The sequence below is a fragment of the Crocodylus porosus genome, unplaced genomic scaffold, assembly GCF_001723895.1.
Source record: "Crocodylus porosus isolate Cpor-Errol unplaced genomic scaffold, CroPor_comp1, whole genome shotgun sequence".
Classification (NCBI taxonomy): Eukaryota; Metazoa; Chordata; order Crocodylia; family Crocodylidae; genus Crocodylus; species Crocodylus porosus.
The window spans coordinates 249434101-249451993 of NW_017728886.1; the positions used below are offsets into that span (position 1 = coordinate 249434101).

The following is a 17893-nucleotide window of genomic DNA, read 5'->3' on the forward strand; positions in this document are numbered from 1 at the left end:
ACTGCAAGGTCACATGAATTTTCAAGGAGTAGTCACTGGAAATATTCCACTTGCTAAGGACACATCAGCTACTTCCACTGTTTTTCAGCTTTTAAGCTATCAAAAACCTTTTAGCTAATAGCTTGTTAATGGAAGCACTTATCACCAACATTAGATACTGTTATGAAAACAAATTATAGTCCATCTTAGCATCTTCTTGCACAAAAGAAATGCCAATGTCAGAGCAGTAATACCAATTCTTTGCATACAACGAACTCTGACACACTGACATCCACTCTGAACATACCAAAAAATCAAAGCCAGTTCCTTGTTTCATAAAGTGATTTTGATAACTTGTTTAAAAAGGACACAAAAAATATTGTCTTTTGTTCTAAGCCAGCTGGCAGTAGAGTGAACAGTTGTTACTATCAGAGTTATCTTGTGGCCTACAAAAATGTATTGATGTTGCTTGCCTAACTCTCCACAACTACTGTAGTTATCAAGACCATCTGCTATGAGGGAAATAGTAGTGCGTATGCAGTCCAGCAAATTCTTGGCAGTGCTTTGGAGATAACTTTTTGATACAGATGGTACAGAGGGCCAACTAAGCGGAAAGCTCTTCTTGAGTTGTTGCTTACAAACAGGGAGGAACTTGGTGAGAATATGAAGATGGAAGGTGACAATCAGTCTCCCATTTCCCACACCATTGTCATTAGTAAGCAAAGGAAATACTAACTAAGCAAATGTATTGCAAGGTGGAGGCAGATCATTATGTGCAAATCATTAGCAACTCAATGTCTAGCTGGAAGGCAGTATCAGGATTTTCCAGGGACCTGTTTCACCTGACTTCAGGCTAACACAGCTAACTATCTCTCTTCAGCATTAACTTCTTCATTAATGGTTTGGATGATGTGCATGCTTAGCAAATTTGCAGATGATACCAGGTTGGGTGGAGTTACAGACACTCTGGAGGATAGGGCTAGGATGACCTGGATGGACTAGACAAATGGGCCACAATCAAATACGAAGTCCTGCACTTGGGATGGAATAACTGCATGCACAAATACAGACTCAGGAATGACTGTCTGGGCTGCAATACTAGCTGGGCTACAATACTGGGGGTTACAGTAGACCCAGGGAGCACATCCAGATGGGTACACATGTGGCTCGTGGTGCCCCAGACCCATTTGCACCACCTCAGGCTCCTGGGGCCAGCCCACATGCTGGCTCCAGCCTCCCCTACCTCATCCAAGGCAACTCGCCATATACCAGAACATACAGGAGCGTTCCCTGGGGACAACCAGCAGCTGTCTAACTTCTAAGTAGCTGGGGACTGCACTCTGCATGGGCCATGCCAGCAGGGGCTGCTTGCTTCAGGGGAAGCACCAGTACAAGCCACAGAGCCCTGGGCCACCCTCACCATACACTGCTGTATCACTCCATGGGCTCTCCTGGCACCATGGGATGCACCCCTGGGGCAGAAGCAGGAAGCCAAAGCTTATGCAAGGGGGACCCTAGAGACCCCAGCTGCTGCAGCAGCAGCCATAAAGATAAGGGAGCGGTGGCTGTGTAGGAGTCCAGAGACCACATTAGCATCTCATGAGCCACATGTAGCCCCGGGCCACCTGCTTGAACAGCCCTGTAGTAGACTGTAAGCTGAATATAAACCAAAAGTGTATTCTTGTTGCAAAAAAAGCCAGCAGCATTGGCTGGGTTGCATTAATAGGAGTATCACTTGTAAATCAAAGAGAGTGATTCTTCCATTCTATTCGGCACTGTGAGGTCTCACCTGAAATACTATGTCCAATTTTGGGCCCCACACTTAAAGAAGAATGTGGACAGTTTGGAAAGAGTCCAGCAGAGAGCAACAAAAATGATCAGGGGCCTGGGAAGCAAGACTGAAAGAATTAGGGTTATTTAGTCTGGAGAAGAGAAGACTGAGATGAGTATTCAATAACAGTTTTCAAATATCTGAAGAGCAATTACAGAACATGGAGAAGAACTTTTATCTGTGGCTGTAAGGTACAGGATGGGGAGCAATGGCTTCAAGCTACAACAGCGGAAATTTAGGCTGGAGATTAGGAAGTGCTTTCTGACAATAAGGTGGTCAAGCACTGGAACAGGCTACCTAGAAGAACTGTGGAATCTCCATCCCTGGAAATTTTTCTGGGGTTTGTCAATTGTCACTATTAATTCTCATGTAAAATTTATCTCAATTTCCAAGCAATAGAAACAGCTCTGTTCACTCCCCTATCTCACAGAAATGTATTGGAGGCTTTTTCTCCCTTATAACTTCCCCACAATTTCTCCTTACACTGTCCATAACCAGCTCAATCCAGTACCATGGAAACATATTGTTCCAAAATTCTACTCCTTTCCTCATTAAAAAGGAGACAAGATTACTTTCCTTCTATTTAGACTGAGAAAGAGACACTCAAAGGGACATGTAACCCTTCCATACTTGCCAGGAGAGAGCATACACTGAAGTTAGATGTGACACACAAAAAAAGAGTTAAGAATTCCAAATAAATATGTAAACATTTAACTAGATATTTAAAAGAGGAGGAATTTTTGCAAAGATAAATCACCTGGCAAGTTAAATTCTGAGTCTACGTCAGTTGATCATGTCTTTCTGAATAAGTATTTGAGAAGTGCAGCTAGTAATAAAGTATTTTTAATAAGACTTTGATTTAGATTCTGATCCAATATACACATGTGTATACAACTAAGTCCTGTGTGGTTCTAGAAAGTACTCCAATAACAGTTTCTACATTGACAAACTGATAAAAGATAAACATAAAAGAATTTTTACCATGGTCACCAACAAAGATAACATTGACACATCGATGTAATCTCAGCTGCTTCAGTCCATCCATTAGTTGTCCTACAATCTTGTCAATGTCTCTTAGAGGGTTTGTCATCTATACGAGTTGGCAGAAAAGAACAAAGTTTATTCTATCATTGACTGCAGTGATCTCCTTTCCACTATTAGTGGAACTCCTTTACTGAAACTCTTGCAGAAAAATTATTCAGATCAAGAGGAAGAGCTTGGCTGGGTAGTTACACTTACATAATAATCATAGCCTTTCCTATAGCCCTAACCCGATTTCCTCAGGAGAAGGATACAAAGAGCCTTCTGCTGGGATACAGTAAGATAAATACAAAAAATCATTGATATTGTTCCTAGTCCTTCTCAAAGATACATTAACACTTGGTAACAGAAGTCCATATTTCATATGTACTAAAAACACACATGATTTTGAGGATTGGCTTCTTTATGTACTTTACGAAGAGGGTAGCTTTTCATTTTTTTGTAACATCAATCACAGTGTCAATATATGGACGTGAAACTGAGCTTCAGTCTTGTTGTTCACATGAAAATCCCAAGTCACCTATGAAGTGTACTGCAGGAAACATCTGGTGTTGGAATGATTATCCTCAAGTAGTTTGAATTTAAAGTAAGTAATAATAAGAAACAAGGCATCCCTTCAACTTTATAACCAAGATTTCTAAAGGTTCCAGTGACAACGTTAGCAAGGTTTTCAGAAAAGCTGTCCAAATCTAGCTGTTATAAATATGTTACAATTTCTTCATTGAATGTAATTTTTCATAAAAATCAAAATGTCCGTAAGTTACAACTTTTGGTAGAAATAGGAGAGCATAACATATTTACCAGATGATACAAGAAAGATAAATAATGTGAAGTAGGCTTTCAAACATAGGAAAATGGGAAAATTTAGGTGAACTACTTTGGCTAGATCAACCTGACAACTCTTTCAGAATCTCTCTGCCTGCCTACAGCACCTATGGAAGTTCATTATCTTCAGAATCTGCATGCTGAGACAGGAAAATGTGACCCTTGTAAAGTCCTGGCATGGTTCAAGCTCAGGGAAAGAATGCTGTACATCATGAGACGTGACTCCAGCTGAGGCACGAGGACACAGGACTGCAAAACTCATGAAACACTATGGCAGCTCAGACTGAGTTTGAGATTTTGAATGGATTCAAAATCCATGTTGTTTTGTTTTACTTTAGTTTAGTGGAAGAGTAGAACATTCAGAATCAAAGTTTCTCAAAATTTTAATTGCACAAAAAGCTTTCCTATTTTGACCCCATATCAAATCAAGACAAAAACAAATGTCAAAATATTGGATTCTCCCCATGGAATGGAAATTCCATTTTTTGATCTACTTTAATTATATCACATAAATCACTTACAGAAACTTAAGCCTTTTTCGTTTAGCCTCCAGCTCATGATTCTGGAGCTGGGAAGGCTAGGAAACCCTCATGGATTTCATATGAATGTTTTCTTATGGGAACAGGTTACTGAAATGACGTTTCTCTTAGAAAAGAGCAACAGTACTTCCAGACATGGTACAGAACCATCAGTCACAGTACTTCTGCTTGAAGTCCTATATTTACCAATTTCATGTCTGGGTCTGCAGAAAAGTTTTTTACTCCTTAAAAACAAAATAAATGGAGAAGTCTTTGCATTTAAAAAAAAAAATCAGAAAACCAAACCATTTTCATATGACCACAGCTAGGAAAACTTAATCTAGTCTCCTCTCTGCCTCTTTATTTCATCAGGCTGTCTTTTAAAACCTCATGCTATCTATTCTTGTTCTGTCTTGCACTTAATTTCTTGCTCAAAAGTAAGATCTAATGTCTATGCTGGCTGTAACACATTTCTGTAAGGATGCTCTACATAGATATGCCATTTTCTCAAGACCGTATCTTTGTCCAGACATAATCTCCAAGGAGTTATTGGTGAAAAAAAAAGAAGTCTGGTGTATACCTTTTCTCAGATCACATGCTGATCTAGAATCTTTGGAAAGTTGCATGGAAGCCTTCATCTTCCAGGGCAGGCATGGATATCAGAGATGTCACCAAAAGAAATAGTTGTTACTGCTACAAAAATGCTGGGTTTGAAATTTAAAACATGCCAATTATAACTCTACCAGGTAATGAACTTTCATCCTGAAGAGCTACAGTAGCCTGCTGATGTTATATAGATGGAGGAAAGAATGTGACTATACAGTATTTGTCTTTAATTCCTAAGAACTAGTCTTGTGGTGTGCCCATGGCTCTTTATCGGCACCAAAAGGTTAATTTGTACTAAGCATGGGTGCTGTTTTGTAGAAGAATACGTTTTTGCAATTCACAGTTGGGTTTACACATAAAATTCTTTGAGTGTAAGAACTTTGGATGAATTATACAGAGAAGAGAAGCAAGGGGGAAAGGAGGAGAAGACTCAGGTCCTCATCATTTAGATGACTTAGAACATTTTATGTCAAAGGGGCATGATTTCAGTTGAGAAGCAATTCAGCTCCAGTGTAATAGGGATATCATCCCCAATCAATCATGCCACTGGGTAGATTATTGACACTTAAAGTACTGTGTGAAGTCAGGTTTCCTCAATTTCAGAATGAATCTCATTGTCTGATTCTTTTTAAACCTACATCTTAAAAAGTGGACATGAAAGCTACTGGGAAGAGTTTCTATTGCTTGTTTATAAATGAGTTGAATATGAAGATTTTTATTCAGATCCTAAAGGCGATGTTTATTTTAACCCAATGAACTGAGTTTCAGTTTAGTCAGCTTATATATCTTTAAGTAGAAAGGAATGGAATTGGTTTACAGCCTCTGACAAGTTGCTGATTAATGGTAGGTAGAAAAACTGTGTACATTTAGGAATGTCTCATGAAAGCATAGGCTTAAGCACAATCATAAGGCTATATTGCCAACATAACGTTCAAAAAACATGAGTCAGGCTACCACATAGTCACAAGATTGGAGTTAAAACCATGATTTAAATGTTGTAATTTTTTTCTTTGCCTTCTGGTTGTTGAACCTTTAGATTATACTCCAGTTACACTTTCCACTCTTCTTCATGACCATGAGAATGAGAAATATCTTTTCATTCAGATAAATAAAACTGAGATTTTCACGTAATCACTCCTAGAGCTTGGACTTTTTTTTAAAAAAAGGGTAGGGGCAGGAGGGCACCATGTATAGCAGAACTTGTGATAAAATTGCAGGAGTTGGCAACACTGATAAAGTCTTCCCAGAGGTTTATTTTAAGACGTCACTGTTCAATGGGTTTTAAAAGAATCTAAAAAGGAGTTTTTCCTTAGAGGGAATGGAGTCTGAAATAGGAAGAACACTGTTCCCAGAAGACTCAAGCCATTCTGGCTGCTTTGTCTAAAGTGGGGCCTTCAAGTACTTTTACAGAAGGAACTTCAAGTTACAAAAGAGTAGCTACAGAAATGCCTCAGATGTGACAGTTCTGCCATAAAGTTTTGGCACAGAGGCCAACTTACTTTGTTCCGGCGGGATTCCACAGCATACTGATCCATTCTATGTGCTTTTCTTCTCCTTTTCTTTGGAGGTGCAACTGGTCTTTCCTGTCTCCTCTTAGGAGTAAGCTTTCTCTTAGGTCTCTTAGGCGGAGTAAGAGAGGAGCCATAACTACTCTCCTGTACTGGCGGAGAGAGATGTCTGAACTCAGAAAAGCCTGTCTCAACTAACATCAGGTAGCAAAACTGTAAGTGTCAGCTAGTCCTGAAGCATGAAGAACTAGGCTTCTTCAATAACTTAGAAAATGGTAAAGGGCAAATTTATGGTCTGTCTGTTCCTAAACAGGGACCCACTAACTTCTCCTTGAAAACAGAATTGCATATACTCAAGCAAATAGCATAGAGTAAATGAAATTGGTATTTTAGAAGGAAGTAGGTGAGGCCTGTATTTATGAACATGTACTATAGAGTTACCGATATTTTTCTTCATCAAGCAAGTGTAATCTCACTACCAAGAGTATGAAATTGATACTGTAGCCATATTAAAGAAAGATGGAGTATTTCATTTCTTGGTTACCTGTTTGTGAATCAATATAAGGTCAGACAGAATTGCCTACAGCACAAAACTACCATATGTCATCCTCATTAGTTATCTTGGCCAACAAGGCAAAATTACAGCAATACGGAGACAGCATCTTAACACTTTTAGCAAGACTTTTATTCAGGGCAGCCTGAGAGAAAGCTGTACTGCTGGCTGCCCTCTATCAGTTTTATGCATAAATTGAGGACCTTAGTCTCCAGAGCTGTCAATACATCACCTGTCATAAGGAACACATTTCTGTATAAAAACAAATCAATGAGATAATGTTTACCAAAAAAATTAAAAACTATGAAGAAACACTGGGAGTCCACTGTTCCTGAGCCCAACAAATTTCCATTTTCAAAGATATACTACATTTTAAGGTCCAACAATAAGATAGCCAATTCCTTGGGCCTCGGGTCATAAAAAGGCACACTCTTTTAAGCTCATAGAAATGGAAAATAGAAGGAGCCCACACCTCAGCTTTTGCCTGGCGCCTTCATGATCTAAGTCATTTCTGAGGATAGCAAAACATGGCTTGGTTTTGACATGCTGCGCACATCATTTGGAGAAGCAGTAAGCACCAGCAACTGCCATGGACTTTAATGCTACTTCAGCATACAGTGTAAAATGGAATGCATGGAATGGGACAGAGAAGCGCCTATAATTTACTTCTTTTTATTAAGCTAATTTCTTTAAGGTATTCAATCACAGAGTTGTGTAAATGGAGGGGTTAAAAAAAAAAAGTGTTACCATCTGCCATGCTGTATCATTGCTTCCAAGGCAAGCAGCTGGAAAGGAGATTCTAGTCCAGTCTTACTCGTCTCTCTCCAGAAAGGCATTTTAATAAAGCAGCACCGATTTTCTTTTTAAGAAATTTCAAGCTTTGTGCAGTCCTGATGAGAGGAGCAGCAGGGAAAGGAAGGATTCTTGTTTTACACTTTCCCTAAATAAACTCAGCCAGAGCTTAACAGTGCCAGAAAACTAATCTAGTGCAAGACACCTAGATGTTTTGAACACGTAGGATGGCTGTCTCAAGACAGCATGTTAGAGGAGCAGCAGGAACAGAGTTTAGTCATGATAGGCATTGCTGTCATGTATATTTTATATATTCATTCACTTTTTAAAATATTTTCTTTCAAAAAAGTTAGCTAGAAACAAGCCAAGGTTTCAGTAACCAGCCAATACTTAGCCTTGCTTGAAAGAATCAGGATAGGGTTATGGGAGGAAGAAACCCCTCCTGTCTCACAGAAAGGACTATGACATCCCAAAAGGGTAGGAACTAGCCAGCCAAAGCTCTGCCTCTTGACCCAAGACAACCAACCCCCCAAAGTGTCACTGCAGAAGCATAGGATAGTGAACAGAACTGCAGAAATAACCAAGAGCAAGCATATATTTCAATCTCTCATCAACACACTCTGAAAAAAGCATGAAACACTCTAGCAAGCTTTCTTGCTCAAAGTGTGTTTTAGAAAGGTTCCACAAAAATTATTTTACATGTATCATGTTTATACTGAAACACGTGATAAACAGAACACCCAGCAAGTCGTTGTCATCAAAGATATGTGAAATCTTGTTCTATTGAAGTCAACTAGACAAATATTTTACCCAGGAAGTAGTTTTAATACAATTTTATCCTAAATGTTAATGTGCCATACACTCAAACCAAGAGACTGTTGAGCACCTCTTGTGAGGTTCTGAGCACCATCAACTGAAGCAAGTGGAAGTTGAAGATAACCAGCAATGAGTAGCATCAACCCTTCAAGATCTTGCATACATACATAGTTTTAAAGTTATTTGGTGCAGTAAATCATAGTAAACATCCACCCTACACTGCTCAACACTCTACAAATCCTACAAAATTGCTTCCTGACCTAATGAGTATGAGGCAAGAAGAGTAAAAATTTCCACTGTTCAAAAAGTGTGGAGAGTGTCCTAATACAATGCACAACTCTCAAAGCCTTGTTTCCAGGCTTTGTTGTGGTGAACGTGGGAGGATGATTGTAACTATTCTAAGTGTCCTTGTGCTGCCAGCTCCATACAAAAAAAAAAAAAATGATTTCATTCTGAGGTCAAGCTCCTATTACAAAGGAAGCTGCTCAGAGGGGTACCATTAAGGGCTTCTTTTTCAGCTGATTTACATTAGGTTCAGAGTGCCTAGAAATTGTAAAAAATTAAATTTAAAAAAAATTGAGAGAAACAACATAAAATGCCTTCTAGCTCCTTCCTCCTGAAAGCATTCCCCTAACAAATCTTTAACGCTAATAGGTATTAGTGCATGGATAAATTTATTTATTTAAATGAAGGTGGCCACTGACAAAACCCCAGAACACAGGACATCCCCATGGTGAGGGCCAGGCCCCCTTGGTGAATCAGCAGTGAGGGGTGGGGTCACTGGCTCTTCAGTCAATCACCAGCAAGGGGTTAGGCCACTGGGCCCCTTGGCCAATCAAGAGCAAGGAGGAGGGCCACCATGAAAAGGCCACCTCCCTCCCTCCCTTTTCACCTCCCTGGCTGGGAACCCTGCTCCTCCTGGCTGTGCACAGCCAACAGAATTGTAAGGACAAGGGATTGACATGGATTGCCACCAATGAGCTGAAAAACAGGATTTTCTGCAGTTTGGTCCTCACTGAGAAACAGACAGGGTTTAAAAACAGGACAAATAGCCTCCCTAATTTAAATCCATGTTTATAAAGTCAGGGCCTGAACTTAAATTTGCAAGCCAATATGTACTCATTCATGAAATAACTTGTTCTCTATTCTTTGAACATCAATCTTCTGTTCTTCTCATCTTTCAAATAAATGGTGTGAGCCTACTTTAAAGAATTACTGCAAACTTAAATCACACTAATTTTATTTTGTGGTTAGGAAAATAGACTTAGGTTGCCATCCAGAAAAACTCTAAGGACATGAAAGATTACTTTTATAATTTTTCTATGAACAAATTGACTTCCTACATTACAGAGACTTAATAAACTAGTGATCAATAAGTTAACAGTTTGATCCAACAAGATAATCAGTTAAATGATCAGGCTCAGAAACTCACAGTATCAGGCCATAAGTTAACTTTCTTAACAGTCTGCAAAAGAGTCCATTAAGGGCATTGACTGCTGTTGTCCCCCTGCTTTACCTGTGACAAGGTAAGATGCTTTCTGTGTCTTTGGGCAATATGCCTTGTAACTGTATGACAGAGTTGATTGTGTAGTTTTAAGAATAGGTTAGACAAGCACTTAGGGATGATCCTGGTGTAAGCAAAGAGCTGGACCAGATGATCTCTGAAGTCATTTAGCCTTACTTTTATGTAATTCGATGCCACACATATCCAGTATAACATTCAAATTTTACTTTCAGTGGAAAAAAGGGATGGTAATCACCATATTGCAGGAAGCAATGGTTTAAATATAATTATAAATCAAGATAAAAGTTAAACTTTCTTTTAATTTTTTGGGTTTTGTTTTGTTTTTACAAATTAAAATGTGACCAATAAGGGTATGCAGAGCAGGTACTATTCAATTTGGATTCGGATTCGGCCCAATTTGGGGGACAGTGATTCAATTCGCTGATTCAGAACAGTCCTGATTTGATTGACCTCAATCTGAAGATTCAATTCTGATTCGGAGAGTCAGCAATTCAGACATAGGCACAGATTTATGTTTTTTCTATGAACCTTGAGGTACTAGGCATGGCTTGTGAATGCTGAGATGGTGGGGTGGATGAAGCATCCCATGGGAGCATGGGGGTCCCCTGCATGCTTGGAGGCAGACCCAGAAGTGAACAGGAAGTACTTCCAGGTCCACTGCAAAGCACATATGGGACCTCCACCCCCCGTGCCCACTCAGCTCAGCAAATCACCCATGGGGGAGACCCCGGGTGACGCCCCCAAACCCAGGAGGCACCAGTCACTGAGCCAGGGAGGGCTGGGGTTCTCCTGCACAGTCGGCAACAGACCCAAAAGTGGACCAGAAGTCTGCCAAGCAAGTGGGCTGGGTCCGCTGCTGAGCAAGCTGCGCCTGGTATCTCAAGGTATGTAGAAAAAACATATAAAGCTGTGTCTATGGCCGAATCGTCAAATCTCTCTGAATCAATTCAGAGGCTTCCAATTCAACTTGGAGAGGTTAATGGGTCTCATGATTAGATTTGGATTTGGGCCAAATCTCCTCCAAATCGAATCAGCATCTGAAGCTTCGCACAGCCCTAATGACCAATCCATGATAAAAAGTTATAGCTCAGAGCCCATGGAATTCTGGTGTTTAAGTGGCTGTTTCCATAACATTAACTTGTATCTAAGCAAATAAAGTAGGGAAAAAATCCTTCCCCCTTTCCCTTACAGTTTTTGCCTCATACAAAAAACATTTCAAAGATAATTGCATTCAAGAATGCTAAGTTCTGCTGTTACATCAACCCATTTCACACCTAAAGGTTTTGATAAGCAATACCTCCAACCATAATGCTACCTTTATGCTTTTCACCGTTCATAACACAGTGAAAGAAGATGAGCAGTTCTTAAAATCAGATGAACCTGAGTTACAAAATCTAGTTTTAGACAATTATTTGTAACATATGTGCAAATATTCCAGAGATGGAATGGTTGGTCCTTACACGTGAAAGAGAACCATACTAACCTCAGAACCAAAAGGACCAAATCTGTGGCCAGCTGCATCTGGTTGTTCAGAGTAGAAGGCATAAACGTATGGCCTGAAAGAAAGGTTTCATTCAGAATAGCTTTTCTTCAGCCAAAAAAAAAAAGCCAGGTCAAATCAAGTCAACCTCTCAACTAGTTTGCCTTATGGAAAAAGCTGTTGCTCTGTCATATGTTTTCCACAATATCATTAAGCAATTAGTTGTTCCAGAACTACATGCAACATAAGAACACATGCTGGGAGGCACACAGGGTACTATCTGAGGAAGTACACTCTTCCTTAGTCCTGTCAGAGATCACAACCATAGCTCATGTGAACCCTGCAGCCCTCAGCATGTACAAACTTGTATACTCAAAAACAATTAAAATTTTCACATTTGCCCAAACCTCAGGAGGCAGCTTCTCCATTTACCTAAAAGCTTGTTAAGCCACATCAACCAAAAAAGGATAAAACAGCCTAAATTAATCTGTGTAATGAAATGCTCCCCAATAACCAAAGAATAGTCACATCACAGGTTTGTTAAGGATAATTAAAATACTGTTGGTTAAAGCTAAGATCTAAAACGAATAGTAATTCTGAATGCTGCCAAGATTAATTTTAACATTAACACTCTTAACCCGCTCATTTTAACACTATGAATACGAATGTTCATTTCTACCCAAAAGAACTTTTACAATTTCCTATGCCTGATAACGGGTGCCTGTGCTCGAAAGAAATAAGAATTTTTTTTGCAAGCATCTAACAGGTCTAAGAAAAGATATAATCTCTGCCACAAGTTTTGATTCATTTTAACACTAACAATTTTTACACCATTGCTGCAGCTACTTTTACAGAGATGAAAATTTAGATATTTATTCAAAAATAATAATAATAAATGAACTACCTTTCATTGTCTGGTAGTGTTAGCCACTGCAGTATTGTTAAAATTCTGCGTTCGTGAGGGATGACACTAGACCACAAAGAAGAAAAAGGTCTAAGTACTGTTGTGTACCAAAAGTACAAACATTAGTTATACCATGAGCTGTTCCCACAGGATCATTTCTTCTCATGTGACTGTGATTCTCTTTGTGCATATTGCACTTTCTTTATTTGTAATCACATTAACATACCCTTTCTTCCAACCTCAACTGTTTTACATTCCTGTAAGTCCATGCATAATACTCAAGAGGAAGTGCAATTAAAATTTGTTTGTCATTCAAGCCATGACCTAAGGCAACAAATTCAATTGTCCACCTTCATAAATAGCAGGGAGCGAAGAGCCATTCCTGTAAAGTTTTACTTACATAATTACAGTAGTTCACTCATGACAGTAGTTCCACTGAAGTCAACACAACATTTGGCATTATTAGGATTATTTAGACAACTAACATTGGTATGAGTTTACATGATCTACTCCTACCAATGCTCAATTAAAGAAACTCCTGTTGACTGGTGGAAATTCAATTCGGCCTTAAGCTGGAACGCCAACACCATAATTCATACAATTTGGAAAACCTCTTACTCTGCTGAAAGCAGCATCCTGTTCATCCTTGTATATGGGGCTTTCCATATGGCTAATAAGATTAACATCATGCTAGAAAAATGGGTAATTTATAAATAGAGTGGATACGTTTTAAAAACGTCTCATCTGTAAAGTAAATTTCAAGACAAGATGCTACATAAGACTGGAGATCAAGTTGAAAATGTATGTCAGGAATTCAAGGATAAAAGGTTAATGGGGACATAATTTTCCTTGAATAAACATTACAAATCCAGGAAATACAAAGCTAACATTAAACTTCAGAGAAATCCAAAATGCAGTTAAGCCACTCAAAAAAACCCAGAACTCTGCCTGGTGTCACTGCAGAGCAGCAATCATATAATTATGAATAGTACATAACTGTGTTTGTAGTTTCAGATGAGATTAAACTGATTGTTAAGGAAGAAATGGATTTATTTTTCTCTTTTGGGCTCAGGTATCACAAAGATGTGTCTCCTTAATTTATAGCATAAGTCAACCATCTTTCTAAAGACACATTTACCAACACTCCCATTGAGGAAAATAAATGCTGGAAGACTTTTAGATGAGGGCACTTCTTCCTGGAATCCAGGACAACACTGATCACCCATTCTGGCTGTACAAATAACTTCCAGTAAAAAAGATATGAAGGAAAAGTGACTGCTAAAAAATTTCTTCAATAATATTTCTAAAAACTATTTCTTCTAAAAGTAATCAGCTCACAAGATTTCAATGAGGTTTAATTATACAGAAAATTTGAAAAGTATGAATTATTTCATTATGTAAGAACTGTGAAGAGAATATACATTCTTCATACATAATATGCTCAAATCCTTGCTTCAGGAATGAATTGGAATTGGCATTTAATTATTGAACCATAACTGTTTGGTTTTCATAATACTTTAGAGTCCAGGAAATCTGAATGAATTAAAACGGTTAGCCCAGCTGGTCATGGGGAGTACCATACTTTCCTAACAGGTAAGGAATTTAATGCTATTCTTTGAGCTACCTTGAGGCTTTTAGAGCTGCTTTTTCTTTTAGCCCATGTCTATTACAGACTTTTAAATAGTAAATATAATTAGGATATCCAAGAGGTGTACAAAATTAGAGAGCACAACAAGCCATCTATTCAGGTGCATCCATTCAGGTGAAAATCTGTAACAAACAAGCATGAAAGAGCCATTTTGTATTTTGATCTAAATACAGTGAATCTGTTCTTTTGATGAGCAATGCCACACCTGGCATCCTGCCACCAAGACAGGGAGAAGAAGGTTGGGAACAGGGTGCTCTTTAGTAAACTGTCAGACCTAAGAAATGACCCTTGTCCAGTCACTTCCAGGAAGTAGGATGGCTAGCTGAATGCAGGATGGAGGATGCAGGATAAAATGGAGCAGTGAAAAGGAAAAATAACAAAGATCCTCAAGACTGTCTTCTGAATCAGGACAAGTGGAAAACAGTATGATATCCAAAGATTGAAACGGTTTGGATTTTACAATGAGGGAGGAACTTCTGCTGCTTGGACATGTTTATCATGGTAAATGGTGCATGTAGCAGCAAAAGAGGCACTTGTGACACTTGTAAAGAACTCCTGACATCCAAGACAACCAGTACAGACAGTCAAAAAGCATGAGACTGAATCAATTAAATCTTTGCAGGTTAGTCTAAGCTGCGTAGATTGAACCAATAAGCAAGTGAACAGACGTTCACTTTTGATCACTTTTGATTCCAGAAATGCAGCTACATGCCTGCAGTGGCCCAAGCCAGAAGCCAGGGGAGAGCGCTAGGGCACATCACCCTGCTGAGCTGAAGCAGACAGCTTGGGCCAAGGCTAGCCCATCCACCCTGCAAGGGGAGTTTGCGGGGGAGGTGCAGTGCATCCTGAGATGCTGGGGGACTATAAATTAACTTGAACCTGCAGGGGATCTGGGACAGAAGTTCAATAAACTAATTTAATCTAAATCAGTTAAGTCTGATACTACATCCATTCAGGTATATTTTAAACTAGTTCTGGCCAGTTTGAAAGCAGTTTATGTGCACTGAACATCTGTTGTGCTACAAATCTGAACCAGTTTCCAAACACTTATACCAGTTTACATGTAATTTCCATCCCTAGCCCAAAGTGTTAAAATAATGTTGCTAGTAAGACTAATGCCATATCATTAGGCAGCTAAAATTAAGAAATGTCATAATGCTTACAACCCACGATTATTTCCAACTTGAAGTTCTCCATAAAGCTATCAGGTAAATGGCACATAGTGATATATTATTTAACAAATTATAAAGAAGCCACAGATTGAAAAAGCAGGAGGGAAGGAATGCGTTCTTTGAAAAGGTATTGAATGTTTAGAGCCAGGGAAACAATTTAATGAACACTTACATCAAATTAATTCTGAATTATTTCCTACAGAGCTCTAAAAAATAAAAGGTCACTTACATAGACCAGAAGAATGTGCCAGCTTTCACCCCTTGCTTGGTAGCAGTAATCCATATCTAATGAGGAAAATATAAGAGGATTAGGACATGCTCAAGTCTTTCAATTTAAAAAGGAAAATTAAGGAAAATGTTTTCAAGACTTGTTTTTCCACCATAAACTTGGACGTAAAAAGTGCAGCCTTTAACCTCCATCTCCACATTAAGCATTTCTAGCAACAATTGTTACTTTATTCAGACTTTGTGGAATTGAATTACTGCTGACTCAGCCATGCTGTGGGTCCTTTTACGTTTCAGCCTTCTTACCTCTAAGTCTCTGTTATTACTACTTAGCTGAAAGTGGTGTAGGTCTGTACCTAGAAACTTCTTGGGTATATTATTATAAGCAAAGGGGAGCCATATCTTACCTGAGTCCCTTACTATGAAAAATTCAAAGAACACAAACTCTCATTTTCAGTGTCATTGTCATTATATCCATCCTTCCTATCCAGAAAGGCTTAAAGCAGCTGACCATAACTGACAAACAAGCCACAGCTAAGAAATAACCATAGGTTCCTTAAGCAACACCCCCAAAACATGATAACTTCATTCCACCCCATCCCCTCCCCCAGTCCTGCTTTTCTGTCCATCATCCATAAGAGGAAAACATCTGGCCAATCCCAACTATTCTTTCCAGTCCAAACTCCTGTTCACCTCTTCCTCCTTCCCCACCCCCATGCCCCACACACTCCCCAAGCCCTTCCCTCATACCCAGGGGAGATTTCTCCATCCTCCCCCAACATTCCTCGCAAGTGCACACCCTGCTTTTGCACAGAGGCTCTGTGGCTAACCCAAAACACACAACTCCTCACTCTTCCTCCAACAAACACAACAATAAATTCAGAAGAACCGTAACAGGGAACTAACAAAAGAACTCTCAGTCCCCATGGCCATTCATACACATGCTCTGGGAGGTGGACCCTTTAATTAGAGTGGCTCTGAAAGCTGCTCTAATTAAAGCACCCAGACCATCATGTGCATCATCGCCTCCATGCTGAAAAATAGCAGTGGAATGCTTTAACTAAAGCTAATTGAATACTGTAATTCCAGCATGTCGAAGCAGCCTCAATGCATGTATATAGGCACCCCATAAGTTTAAATGTTACTAAAACGTCAAGACGGCTTTGAAAAAGTCTCATTTAAAGTTCTGGCTGAAAAATAAATATTTCCTAATGATTCTGCATTAGAGAACAGTCTTCTTAACACCAAACTTACTACACTAATATATCTGCATTACCATCATATCTTGTACAGGTAGATATTTGTAAATGGTGCCTAGACATGAATTATTCAAACATGTCCTGAGTTTCCTGCATAGTCATTTTATTGTCTTTAGTCTTAATTGAATTAAGCTGATAAAGTGTATGAAAATGGCAATTTCTATTCTTAAACTATACTTTGTAATATTTCATCTAGGTGTGCTATTATGGTCAGTAAGCACATTTTTCTTTACTAATCTCAACAACTTTGATGCCTCCAAACCTGCACATAACTTAGCTCTGCTAAACCCAATGTTGTAAGTGTTTCACAACATTTAAAGTCTGCAATAATATAAACTCCCCTTCAGTGGAAAAAAAAGATCTACAGTAACCAAACACAGAAAATCAGAGTTTTCCTGTAGTTGAGTTGCACCCATAGGCTAATCTTGAAGTTTGCATCTATCTTCTGGCTAGAGGGCCTTTTATCCTTCCATTTCCAAGGCTGAGTGTGCAGGGCAATTATAGGGGTGACAGCAATACACGAGGGCATATCCAAGCTAACTCCATGCCCAACAGCAGCAAAGTATCAGGTACTTCATATAGGCCTTGTAAGCCCACCCAGGATCCCAGTAGTTACTTAAACAGTTAGCTCACACTGAAGTCTGTGCCACTAGGTCTTCACCACTTGTGAGAGCTAAATCAAAGCTAACAAGGATTTGCCTATGCTAGATGCAACCACACCTCCAATTCCACCTAAGATATACCTGTAAAGTGGAAACCTCTCAAGGAAGAGAGCAGAAGTCAAATTTTTAATTAGCATAGGAGATGCCAAATCCACTGCTGTTATGCTTCTTACAAATTTACTGTAAATTTGTTTTTTGTTGGAGATTTCACAGTATTGCCAAACATAAATAATTTGGAAACTCTCTTTCTTGAAGAAGGTACCAATAAAATGCAAGGAATAGGGCAACTGCCAATTCAATAGCTGATCTCACCGTCTTGGTTAACTTTTGTTTTGTTCACCAGTGCTTTGGACCACACAAATTCCAGGTCACACGTGCCTGTTGCTGGTAGACAAAGCATATCAACTAAGCTCCCTGGTCAGTAGCTGATGCTGTGTAAAAATCCTAAATACTAATAGTAGTCAGACTAACCACGGCCTTGTCTATTTCTAGGCAAAGATTTTAAACATATGCACCAAAAGTCAACCTTTTTCTGGCCAAACAAAGTAG

At 39.1% G+C, this 17893-nt stretch overlaps 1 protein-coding gene across 3 annotated transcripts in view; it reads right to left on the bottom strand.

Annotated features, from left to right (window-relative positions):
• Window positions 1–17893, bottom strand: part of ENPP2 (ectonucleotide pyrophosphatase/phosphodiesterase 2) — a 116241-nt gene that overhangs the window by 29107 nt on the left and 69241 nt on the right. For 2 of the 3 annotated variants that reach the window (XM_019552262.1, XM_019552255.1), the window contains exons 9-13: window positions 15428–15483; window positions 12379–12444; window positions 11478–11550; window positions 6300–6455; window positions 2792–2900 (exon numbers count right to left, since the gene is read on the bottom strand). In XM_019552262.1, coding sequence (XP_019407807.1) covers window positions 2792–2900; window positions 6300–6455; window positions 11478–11550; window positions 12379–12444; window positions 15428–15483 — 460 coding nt within the window. The remainder of the gene's footprint in view (window positions 1–2791; window positions 2901–6299; window positions 6456–11477; window positions 11551–12378; window positions 12445–15427; window positions 15484–17893) is intronic. The other variant, XM_019552269.1, reaches the window with a different exon arrangement.